Source organism: Acipenser ruthenus, chromosome 8 (genome assembly GCF_902713425.1).
Source record: "Acipenser ruthenus chromosome 8, fAciRut3.2 maternal haplotype, whole genome shotgun sequence".
NCBI classification, from domain to species: domain Eukaryota; kingdom Metazoa; phylum Chordata; class Actinopteri; order Acipenseriformes; family Acipenseridae; genus Acipenser; species Acipenser ruthenus.
Window position 1 is genome coordinate 37994740 of NC_081196.1, and position 13256 is coordinate 38007995.

At 39.0% G+C, this 13256-nt stretch overlaps 1 protein-coding gene across 20 annotated transcripts in view; it reads left to right on the top strand.

Moving 5' to 3' along the window:
* The window catches only part of caska (calcium/calmodulin-dependent serine protein kinase a), a 205891-nt gene that overhangs the window by 59029 nt on the left and 133606 nt on the right, over positions 1 to 13256 (top strand). For all 20 annotated transcript variants that reach the window (XM_059028903.1, XM_034011615.3, XM_059028904.1 and 17 more), the window contains exon 2: positions 6151 to 6263. In XM_059028903.1, coding sequence (XP_058884886.1) covers positions 6151 to 6263 — 113 coding nt within the window. The remainder of the gene's footprint in view (positions 1 to 6150; positions 6264 to 13256) is intronic.

Below are 13256 nucleotides of genomic sequence, written 5' to 3' on the forward strand. Positions count from 1 at the left end.
CTTGGACGTGGCTCCTATTGCAGGTTATAACACTGAAAGCACGTTTCTGCTGTGGAGAAGAAAAGTTGGGAGCCCCTGTGACAGAAATATGAGTTCTGGTTGTAAATCTCCCTCCCGACCTGTGAGGTGTGTCTAATTGTGTGTGTTAGTACTGTGCTTATTATTTAAGGGACTGCAACCCTTTTGATTACTGTGCAATACACATTGTTGTGTATTGCCAGTTCATTATTTGCTGGCTGGTCATCAAACCATTGGATTAATAATCATTAAATTAACCATTTCACCCGTACTTTGTCTGTTTGTTCTTGGGATTACTGCACCCGCACCGCACCTGCTATACACCTGCTACTAATTACCACTTTGCCATAGCCCAACACTTACATTTCTTAAACCAATACTCACTCTAGAATTTGTAGAGTGTTTCTCGCTCTGTCCCTGCTGTTTGTTTGATGCAATTCCTCCACACACTCTCGTCCGATTCTGGCTTTGTTTGCCAAGCCAATTTGTTCTGCTACATATAACATATTTTCACTTTGTACCTGACCGGAAGATTAAACACTGCCCATGCAGAGAGAGTTGGAGTATATGAGTGTTGATATGCGAGACAAGGCAGGGACACTGTCTAAATGCACTTCCCACTTCCTTGCAGATACAGTGTCATTTTACTAGCTCTTGTTTTTTTTTTTTTTGTCAATGGAGTTATATTATATTCTGCATGAAGATTGCTTTCTGTAGTAATGTGGTCTTGTTTACTGAAGTACAGTCCTAAGGTATTTGCTGTGGTGTTGTAGCTGCATGTAATATTCCTGTATTGTTTATTGAAGTCGTAGAAACTGCTTCTACTGTACCTCATCCATGTAGTTTATATATAGTCGACTGTAGATCCTCATGATAGTAATGCTCAATTTGGGAAGTGCCCCTGCATCAGCAAAGTGGTCGTAGCTGTCGGTCATACTTTCAGCCAGTCTACGTTATGCCGGTGTCGACTTGTGACTAGGGTTGCCAACAGGCTCCACAGTCCTGCGACACTGAGACGGGATTTTAAAATGGCCATTTCATGAATGGAGTGAATGTGTAAATTGGCTCATATATTTTTATGAGCAGCTAACAAACTGATCAGCTGTTCTGATCAGAGCAACGTTACTGATTTGATGGATTAAGTAATTGCATACAGAAAGTAAATAGCGCCGTTAACTTATTTGTGACTCCGATATATAAAAAGAATAACAATAATACAAATAAAAAGCATTGTATTCATTATTATTGTTGTTATAATTATACAAGTGGTTACTGTGCATGGTAGCCTATGTAAGCACCAATATTCATTTTAGCAAAGGTTCATTTACGCTTTAATTTCATTCAGTTTAGAGGCAAGTTTAAAATCCTGTTCTGCTGTTAATGTTTATTGGGTTCCTCAAAAACTTGCTTTATCGCGCTTCACTGGCTTGTGACCATGCGACAGATGTTGGATTTTTTCAACATCATCTGACCCTGTGCGCAGATGTCATTCCGACCATCGGAGACCACTGACTGAGACCAAAAAATTGAGTCGCAGTCGGAAGTATAAACCAGCCTTTAGTGTTACTTAGAGCTGCGACTGAGTTAGAATGTGTTCTTGTTCCGAAGATAGATAGTTTATTAAACAATTTACTTTCATTGTTTCAAAACTGGATTTGCATCTGCTATTCAAAGAACCACACACACTGGCAGGGTTTAATAATGAGCAACTGATATTTTTTTGTCATCGTCGTTATAGTTTTAATTATTGCGATACAGCTGTAAAACGCTTGTGCATCGTAGTATGATATTTTATTTTGGTTCTGGAAATTATAATGTGTGTGGTCATGAAAAATGCTTAAGTCCATGATTTTACTCGTAAAAATAGCATATTACTGCTTACAGTACACAAAACCTCTTCATGGCATAGCCTATACTTTGGTCACAGGGCATATGTTTTTTACAATAGTCATCGTAATTTAGCTAATGGCATGTTGCCTGTCTCTACAGTTTTTCCCTTCCAATAACTTTTTGGGTTTATGATAATTTGGGTTTATGAAAAGTTACAAGAAATAGATGTCTAAAATTGTTTATTTCAGCAATTCTTTTGCAAAAACTCCAAAAAAAATTCAAAAGTATTCACACCCTGACAAGGAAAATGAAATGAATAGCTAGCTGAGGCACGATTAGGATATTTGTCAATTAGCTTTTAGCATGATTCTTTAGTGATTTTTGACCATTCTTAAATGCAAAATTGTTCCAGTTCATTCAAATTCCGAGGACTTCTCTTGTGCACAGCCTACTTCATCTCATACCAAAGATTCTCAATCGGATTTAGATCGGGACTTTGACTAGACCATTCTAGAACCTTGATTTTATTCTTCTTTAACCATTCTGAAGTAGATTTTGATGTCTGCTTTGGATCATTGTCGTGTTGGAGCGTTATTATTATTATTATTATTATTATTATTATTATTTATTTCTTAGCAGACGCCCTTATCCAGGGCGACTTACAATTGTTACAACATATCACATTTTACAGATATCACATTATTTTTACATACAATTACCCATTTATACAGTTGGGTTATTACTGGAGCAATCTAGGTAAAGTACCTTGCTCAAGGGTACAACAGCAGTGTCCCCCACTGGGGATTGAACCCACAACCCTCCAGTCAAGAGTCCAGAGCCCTAACCATTACTCCACACTGCTGCCCTGTCGTGTCAGTTGCGCTTTAAACCAAGTTTTGTAGCGGAGGGTTTCAGATGATTTGCCAGTATCTTTTGGTATGCTGTGGAATCCATTTTACCATGTACTGGAACTAAATTTCCTGCGCCATTGGAGGAAAAACAACCCCATAGAAAGATATTACCACCTCCATGTGACAGTAGGTATGTTGCTCTTTTCTTTGTACACCTCACCAGACTTTCTCCAAACGTAACGAATATCAGCGTGACCAAATAGCTCGATTTTTGTTTCATCACTCCACAAAACCTTTGACCAGAACTCATATCCATCATTCAAATGCAGTTTTGCAAACTTTAAGCGATTGTCCTTGTGACATTTTCCTAAGAGTGGCTTTTTCCTTAGCCTGCGACCATTGAGACCTTCACCATGCAATACTTGACCTATGGTTGAAATGGAAAACCCAGTCCCACTTGCAGCCAATTCACTTTGAATGTCTTTGGCAGTCAATCTCTGATTTGTTATTAACCTTCCTCACAATACTTCTATTTGTTCTTGGTGAAAGAACCTTCTTTCTTCCAGACTGAGGGAGAGTTGTGACAGTACCATAAGTCTTGTACTTCTTGATAATAGAAACAATAGTTGAAATTGGGATACTCAAATGCTTGGAAATCTTACTGTATCCTTCTCCAAATTTATGACAATAAATCATTTTCTGCCTAAGGTCTTCAGTTAGCTCTTTACTTTCCCATATTGACTTATTGGAAATGACAGCAATCATTCTATTTTATACTCTCTGTTCACCTACAAGCCAGCATTTTCTAGACTTTTCTAGAATTGGGTTCTGCATTATCATTGAAATTTCTAGCACCTTGTAGACTATCCTATTAAAGGGTATGAATACTTTTGAATTGGCATTTTTTGAGTTTTGCAAAAAAATTGCTGAAATAAATAATAGTAGACATCTATTTCTTTTAACTTTTTTCCCTCATCTACAAAAGCAAAACTTTTGCTACAAAAGATTTTTCCTAAAATTCTTTGTTTTCGTGAAATTTCTAGAAATTATAAATTTCTATTTGGGTATGTAAACTTTTGACTACAAGTAAGTGTGTGTGTGTGTGTGTGTGTGTGTATTATAATTTATTTATTAATTTATTTTATTTATTTGTTTAATTTTTTTAAATTATTATTATTATTATTATTATTATTATTATTATTATTATTATTATTATTATTATTATTATTATTATTATTATTTATTTCTTAGCAGACGCCCTTAACCAGGGCGACTTACAATTGTTACAAGATATCACATTATTTTTACATACAATTACCCATTTATACAGTTGGGTTTTTACTGGAGCAATTTAGGTAAAGTACCTTGCTCAAGGGTACAGCAGCAGTGTCCCATACCAGGGATTGAACCCACAACCCTCCGGTCAAGAGTCCAGAGCCCTAACCACTACGCCACACTGCTGCCCTAAATAACACAGTACAATCGACCTTGCTTATTCAGATCAGCTTGTCTAATGCTAAGCACTGGGTTTTCGTGGTACAGTATACAATCCATCATCTGTCTGTACCAAGTAATTTTTAAAACATTTAAAATAAGCTGCTGTACCCGAACTGCACATGAACTTGCTGTGTCACTGAAGCTACAATCCAAAGCCATCTTAAAAAGAAAAGAAAAATCCATCTGCTGCCATTTGTTCTAAAGCATACACATTCATATATTTAGAGATCGCTTATATAGTTATATTCAAACACCACATTTTGCTGAGTTCCAACAGGAATTGTCAAGGCTTTGCTGTGGATTTTGATGCATTATCCGCCTTAAAGGTACCTTATAAACATGAGTGTGTTTTGAACACACACTATAACAAGTATACACAGTATCCAGACTTTCCCCTTTTTGAATTATCCATTTATTTTGTTCACAAAACACCATGTGTCCTTGTATCTGAGAACTTCTCGCCAAGATAAGCCTAATCTCTTGCGAAATCCAGGAAAGAGAAGACACTTGAGCTTGTTTTAGCTCAGTCCTATCTGTTTCAACAGGATACCAGAAAACCAGGGCTTACTGCACATATTTATAACATTCTGGATCAATATGTTAAAAATAAAGTAATGACCCCTATTTAGATAGATATCCTTAATTTGAACACAGCCTGGCATGCCGTAGAAGATGCAAGACGCTTTGCTGATCTTTTTGAAATGTCGTTGTTGTTGTTGCTTGATTTAGAACCAGTAGTCAAACATTTGTAAACAGCAGCATTCACAAAGAGATGATCTACTGTAAAATTTGTCGTGTTGTATACAGGTCGTCTTAATACATTTGAGAATATGGACATGGACATTTTGGTTCATACAATTGCACTCGCATCTAGTGAGTTTATACCTACATTACACATTGATTCCTTATAGAACACTACCACAGAAGCAGGCTGTATGTAGACTGCATCCAGTGCACTTGGAGATTTCCTTAAAACCAGGTGAAAATGTACAGTATTTGGAGCACTTGGTCCTTGGATATACATTTGTTTCTAAGGGACTTATCAGTGTCATCACTGAAAGTCCCAGTTTTAAAACAAAATGGAAATAAACAAATTGAATATTGTACTGTACGACTTTTCTTAGGGCAGTGTTGCTGTGTTGACCCTTTTGAAAAGCAGAGCCATCCCAAGAGTGTAAGTGATTGGCTTGAACTGCTGACTCAGACACTGGGGTAGTCAGGGGAGAGGCATCTGGCTGAGAGAGGGAGTTCTGAGATCTAACTGAAATGGATGGAAACACGTTTGGTAGATTGGCAGGACCAGGCTGGCAACGAGGAATTAAGCAAGCGGAGATAATGCAAAAAAAAAAAAAAAAAATTGCCAACCACGTTTTGTTATGAATATGTCATGTTAATTGACTGCAAGGTATAATAAATGTGCAAGTGAAAATCCTGCTCATTCTGCCTTGTCCCCCATTCTGTTTTTTATAATCTGAGTCTCACCGTTCAATAAAATCACTTTGACATTACTGACTAGGTGTACTCAAGGGATTTTGTCAAGCAACTGGAATTCATAGAGGTTCAGTACAAGACATACAGTATACAATATAGCCTACAGTTTTTTAAATGTGGAAGGCGCCACATTTTGGTCATTGAGTCCAATAGAAACATTTAGGATACTATAATGATTATTATCTCAGTGTCTGCTGACCTTCCTAGGTGAAGCCAAAGGTCTCCATTTACAAGAATTACTCAGCACTAAGAATAAGAGTTAACTCTACTGACCAAATTGGCAGATAAGCCCAGCATCTCAAAAGGTCATGTGGCATGGACTGTGTTAATTATTTTTATAGAAGTGCCTAAACAGCTTTTGTATTACAACAGTAGTGTTCAGTAGTGCACGTTTTCTTAAAACCTCTAGAAATGTTAAATTCAATTCAACCCTGAAATAATTGTAACTCTGTTTTTTTTCCAGGGGACCATTCAGTGTTGTGCGGCGATGTATCAACAGAGAAACTGGACAGCAGTTTGCTGTGAAGATCGTGGATGTGGCCAAGTTTACTTCCAGTCCTGGCCTGAGCACAGAAGGTAAAACATCCTCATGTATTCTAAAGAGTCTGTAAAACTGTCTGACAGTAATGAAAATAATGACGCCCACTGCATAGCAGTTTGAGCCATTCCAGGTTTTATTGTAGGTATGACGTGTCTCTAGATCAGTGGTACTCAATTATATTCTCTGGCGGGCCAGATAAGGCAATGTCCAAACCTTGGGGGGCCACAAGGGCGCTCAAGATGTGCGTAGTGGTGGGGGTTGTTTAAATGGTCATGAAAATCTGACTATCCAATCACACTTTACATACAGTAACAAAACGTTGCAACACTGCACTTGCACCAACCAGTACATCTCAGAAATAACTACTTGACAAGATACAATGTTTGACCTCCATTAATAATAAAAATATTAAGGAAAATATCATTTCCTGACCAGTATTCAAACGACATCTTACAAACAAGTATACAAATATCACTGTAATGCTATTTAAACAGCATGTTATTCATTTTAATTGTATTAAAACTAGAAAATGTTCTGAAATTACTGCGCAGCAAGCATTCAAGTTAACTAACGAAAGCACTTATGTTGTATAAACATCTTATTAAAACATCTTATTAAGTGCCTGATTAAAAGTTAGTGTGCACGATGTCTAAAGATGTATGTTCTAGCTCCAATGTGTTTAAATGTAAATGAAAAGTTTCTAAATTAAATACATGGCATGACAGTAAACAGAGGGGAAAATGAACTTAAGTGCATATCCACCGTGCCATCTTTGAGAGGTGTGCTGCAGGTGCATTTCTTACTGTTGCCAAACAGGTTTTTTTTTTTTTTTTTTTTTTTTTAGCGCAAATAAGAGATCTTTGACAGACTCGATTTCTTTGGCCAATTTCCTGTGACTGAACACTTACTGGTGGCCGCATTGCTAATTTTCCTAACAATACTTGGTTTATCATATGAAAAATAAAGAAAATATAGACATTTGCACTTACGTTTTTTCATGTCTTTCTATAATAAAACCAAACTGTTTCTCATTTTAAAACATACAGCAGCCCTGCTCAACTTCCCAAGACGTTCTACAATAAACTGGAGACAAACATCTGGTGTTTATTAAAGTTATTGCTCTGACAGCAGGTCAAACGTAATAGGTTAATCAAGCATATAACATAATACAATACCTAAGCTAAAGTACATTAATAACGTATTTAAGTTAAATTAATACAACAACTACTTTCACTTTCCTGTTCCAATCACACGCTGCACAATTTCCGGCTAAATCTTACAAAATTAAAGCAATTTCCAATACTATTTATTGCTTTTTTTCTTTTTCATTTCTTTTTTTATCCCTGCCATTGTAGTTTCTTCGCAATAAACAAAGTGGCATATGAACCATTTTCATAAAGTAAGCATTACTGGGGTTTACTTTTTTTGTTTTTTTTAAGCTGTGCATGCAAATGAAAACTGTCAAATTTAACTTAAATAAACTCTTCAAAAAATATATGTGGAAAAGGGGGGGTTTTACAAAGAAAAAAAACAACATTTAGGATCACAACAAAAACAAAATGTTGATCACTATACGTAGCATTTACCTTGCTAGGTTGGCCAGTGCCTGGAAAGTGTTAAGCACTTTCGAGTGATGTGCATTACCTGCAGCTGCAGCCCTCGATTCTGACTCGCTTGCCAAATCTGAAGCATCACTTTGTTGTTGTTGTTTTTATGTTAATCCCACACATCACTTGCCGTTTGACACAGACGTCGATTTTTGGCTTTGAATGAATGTGCAGCAATGTTTGTAAGAATATTCAGATAGTTTCGCCGCACTAAAGAAAATAATATTACTACCGCTGTTTTCATATTGGACAAAGCCTTCTCTCAGTGCTCAACCAATGAGGCACTAAAACTAAGCAAATGGGCGGAGATTTGAGACGCATACCAAAATGATAGCTCATCAGAAATAAAGTTTGGCCAATCAGCTGACTTGTTCCTGTATTGGGCTGCCAAAAAAGCCGCTTGTTAGGGGAAGCAAATACCCTGTAGATAGCGGCGACCTTATAATCTTACGTATCAGCAATTTCAGCTTTTGTAATGAAGGACAGCTGATGCATGACGGGCCAAAAGAAAGGTTCTCGTGGGCCGGATTTGGCCCGCGGGCCGCCTATTGAAGAACGCTGCTCTAGATCATAGTAAAACCTGGAACGCATCAAACTGCTGGGGAATTTTCAAATAACTATGTAACTTGGTGTCCGGCTGACACATTTCTCAAAACAAATTTATTTTCTATTGAAAATGTATATATTTTTAGAAAGGTAACATTTTAAACCACACTGCACAATAACTTAATACATTTAAAAAATGTTTTTGCCTTTTTTTGTACTTTCATATTTTGAATCTCATAACCGACCCCTGTCCCAGAGTTTGATTTTTAATTTTCAGAGTTAAATGTTATACATTTAATTATTATAATGCTATGTTTTTATACAAAAATCTGAAAGAAATATTTAAGTTGTTTAAAAAACATATGTTAAATATGAGAAAAGCTATGTCATTTTCTGTACACCATTCTATGCATGTCCCACAGTTTTGCACACAAAATCTCATAACCGACACCCACTGACTTTTTGTGTAGAAATGATAACATATCAATAAATCTTTCAAACAAGGTGAAAGGTCAAGGGTTTCTGTAGGGAAGGACTGGAGAAAGAGGTAATTATGCTGTTCATTATTTTTAAAATATTACGGTTTAACTCACTAGTGCAGCCTGGCACAGTTGTGTAGCTCATAACCAACACCGCTAGCAAAACATGGAAATAAAAATATTTATGAAATGTACAAGTATTTAATATAAATTTACCTTATCCTCATTGTTATTACATTGAAATCGGAAAACAATGGCTGCCCTGTTTGTTGTAAATGGACAAAGAAGTCAAATTTCTCACAACCGACACCTTACAATTTTTCTCATAACCGACACTTTTCAAAAACAAGAAGAATGTTGGTTATGAGAAGTTAGTGTCGGTTATGATTTTTATATTATTTACTTGTATACTTCAAATCATTTTTTGGGGTGTCGCACATTAATAACACTATAATCCCATTATATAGATATAGTTAAGGTTACAATCAGTTTTATATTCTCTTCCGGATCCATATTTTCTCTCAGAGCTGATAGTTAAGATATATTAATAAGATGTCTTTGTATATAGCAAGGCTGAGCTGTGTATTTGTGAGAAGTTTAGAAGATACAGGAAAGAAGAAAAAATTATATTGAGAGACAAAATAAGTACCTAGGAAAGGAAAGGGAAAGAAGTAAAAAGAAATACATACCAGTAAGTGAAGTGTCAGATACGGTACAGAGAGGTAGAAGAAAGAATTGGAAAAAGGCTTTTCATAAAAAACAGAAGAGAGACCGACAACTTAAAGAACTGACCGCTGTCACTCCACAATCAACACCACCACATCCTGTAAATCAGAGTAATAAGAGTGCAGAAAGGCCTTCTGTATCTGGAGCAGGCCAGGTCCAAACACATGAATCACCGTGCACCTCTAGAAAGTCTTGGGAAGGGAAGACAGATAGAAGAGAATACTTCCAAAGAAGAAAGACCATAAAGGCCACAGAAAAAGCAAAGTTCATTGAGGAAAAGATAAGAAAGCTGGAAAGACAAACTGAAAAATACAAATTCTGATGGTGACTTGATGGTGTGTTTCGGATCATTGTCTTGCTGCATGACCCAGCTGCGCTTCAGATTCAGCTCACGGACGGATGGCCTGACATTCTCCTGTAGAATTCTCTGATACAGAGCAGAATTCATGGTTCCTACAATAATGGCAAGGGATCCAGGTCCTGATGCAGCAAAGCATCCCAAACCATGTCACTACCACCACCATGCTTGACCGTTGGTATGAGGTTCTTACTGCGGAATGCAGTGTTTGGTTTTCGCCAGACATAACGGGGCCCATGTCGGCCAAAAAGTTCCACTTTTGACTCATCTGTCCGTAGAACATTGTTCCAGAACTCTTGAGGATCATCCAGGTGCTTTTTGGCAAACTTGAGACGAGCATTTATGTTCTTCTTAGTGAGCAATGGTTTCCACCATGCTACTCTGCTATGAATCCCATTTTTGCCCAGTGTCTTTCTGATGGTGGAGTCATGAACACTGACCTTAGCCGAGGCGAGAGAGGCCTGCAGATCCCTGGATGTTGTTCTAGGGTTCTATGTGACTTCCTGGACGATTTTATGCCTTGCTCTTGGAGAGATTTTGGCCGTCCACTCCTGGGAAGATTCACTACTGTCCCAAACTTTCTCCGTTTGGATAATATGGCTCTGACTCTGGTTTGGTGGAGCCCCAGAGCCTTAGCAATGGCTTTGTAACCCTTTCCAGACTGATAGGCATCAACAACTTTTTTTCCCGGAGGTCTTCAGGAATTTCTTTTGTTTGTGGCATGATGTGCCTCTAGAACCTGTGTGCTGACAACTTCACTCTGATGGTAAGGGCCAAAGTTAGTCAGATTTATACTGAGCAGGGCTGGCCCAAATCAGGCCTGGTTGTTAACCAAAGTACTCAAACAGCTGACCCTAATTATCCCTTTAATTGGGTTGAGTTAACTAGGGGGGGGCAATAACTTTTTCACGCCTGAAGATTACATGTTTGATTACCTTGCACACCAAACAAATGAAAGAAGCACCAAACTTTGGTGTCATTTTTTCTCTCAGACTCCCTCTATATACAACTACAACCCACAAAATAATCTGACCAAATACAACGTGAAAAATGCAGAAAATCAGACAGGGGGCAAATACTTTCACGGCAATAGTTTTTAAATGTATTTAAATAAAGGGCTCAAAGGGTACCATGTCAACTGGAATATGATATAGAAGGACGGCCTGCAGTCTGTAACCCTTTCTTCTGATGTTTCAATGAATTACACCCAAGGATTTAGCTATAAGATGAAGTGCTGAGAAAGAAACTCATAACCAACACAGAGCTTTCATAACCGACACCCCACACTCATAACCAACATTGTAATTAAAATCAGAATTTAAAGAAATATGAAATATAAGTTTAAAAAACAAATGCTATAGTTGTTTTCTATTTGCAAAACACTCCACATCTGTCTTAGTACTGTTTGCTTAGGATTTATTTTTTCTTCAGGAAAAAAACTTTTATGAAAATGTTATTTAACAGAGTGTCGGTTATGAGGTAGAAATTTATATAATTTAAATTAAAAACAGTAAGTTTTTAATTATTGGGTGAAATATACATAACAAAAAAATTACAATGGAGGCTAACCTGGCCCTACTGAGACTCAAAGACATTTGTGCCCAGTCTCCAGCACAGACAGATGCCCGCACGGAACTTGTCACTGGCCACCTTCAACGGTTGGGCCTTACGGTGAATCATGAGAAGTGCCAGCTCACGCCTTCTCAGACAACCTCCTACGTAGGAGTATGCTTGGACTCCAGGTCAATACTCTCCACTCTGTCGGACGGTAGAGTGCAGAGAATAGCCACCTGTTTAGAGCTATTTCAGCTCAACAAAGAGCTCATGGTAGTGACGTTTCAGAAACGTCTGGGCTTGATGGCAGCCACTACTCAGACCTTACCATCTTTGGGTCTCCTGCGTATGCGCCCTCTGCAGGCCTGGTTCAGCAGCAGGGTTTTTCAGCCCGCATTGAACCGCGACAGCCTATTGACAGTTTCTCGCCACTATAGGCACTTTCTTGGTGGAAACAGTCTGCCCATCTACGCCTTGGCGTTGCGCTAGGCAGTGTCACCAGAAGGGAGGTCATCACCACAGACGTGTCCAGCCGGGGCTAGGGCACTGTGTGGAATGGCAGGGGGGGTGCGCAAGGTATGTGGCAACCCCCCTTGGCCGGGTCTCCACATAAATGTTTTGGAGCTGCAGGCAGTTTACTTGGCCTTACAGAAATTTTTGCAGGTGGTTTGAGGGAGACATGTGCTTGTCCGTACCTGAGGACAGCCTCAGGTCTCCCAGTCTCCATCGTGTGGCCTGCAAGCTTTTGCTCTGGGCGCACGAGAACCTCCTCTCACTGTGGGCATTACAGCTGCCTGGGGTGATAAACTGGGCGGCAGACATCTTCTCAAGGGGAGTGCCCAGCGCCTCAGAGTGAGACTTCACTCTGAGGTGAGCCCCTTTTGGGAGAAATTCCAATAGGGTTACTGACACCCTGCGTAGCGTCCATGCATTCCCAGTACAGGTACAAGTGGGGCGGCTTTCGTCCGTGGTGCCTGCCTCAGGGGTTCGACCCTACGATCTGTCGCACAGCAGTTATACTGCAATTTTTGCAGGACCTGTTTGACGAGGGGCAATCCTCCTCTATATTAAAGGTCTATCTGGCAGCTATTTCAGCTTGCCATGTCAAGATTGACTCTGTCTCCCCAGGAGCTGACTTCCTGGCAGGCACATTTTAAAAGGAGCTTGGCGGCTTTGGCTGCCTATGAAGGATATTGTTCCTCACTGTAGGCTTAACGTAGTGCTTAATGCACTCATGAAGCCTCCATTTGAGCCCTTGCATTCAGCTGAGCTGAAATTGTTATCGTTCAAAGTGGCTCTCTTGTTTGCAATCACCTCTGCAAAGCGGATGTGTGAAATGCAGGCATTCTCAATTATGCTCCATAGGCAGCACCATACGCTCTGTCCAGTGCAGGCATGGGCGTATTATGTTGACAGGACGAAAAGTTGGAAGCAGTTCGAACAATTGTGCTATGGGCGAAGTCCCATGGTCAAGCCCTGTCTAACCAGAGGCTGTCCAAATGGATAGCAGATACAGTCTGGACTGCCTATGAGAGAGCCAACTTGCCCCCTCCAGAAAAGCTCACTGCCCATTCCACCAGGGGCATGGCAACTTCATAGGCTTTATTCCAGGACATTTACAATTCAGTGGTGTGGGCGACTCCCCATACTTTTTTAGTAGGTTCTACAGACTTAATGTTGTGGATCCTCAAAACCCTGGTTTTGGAACTAAAGCGTTACTTGTTACTGGGGTTCCGAATGGTAATGCACAAGGCAGCC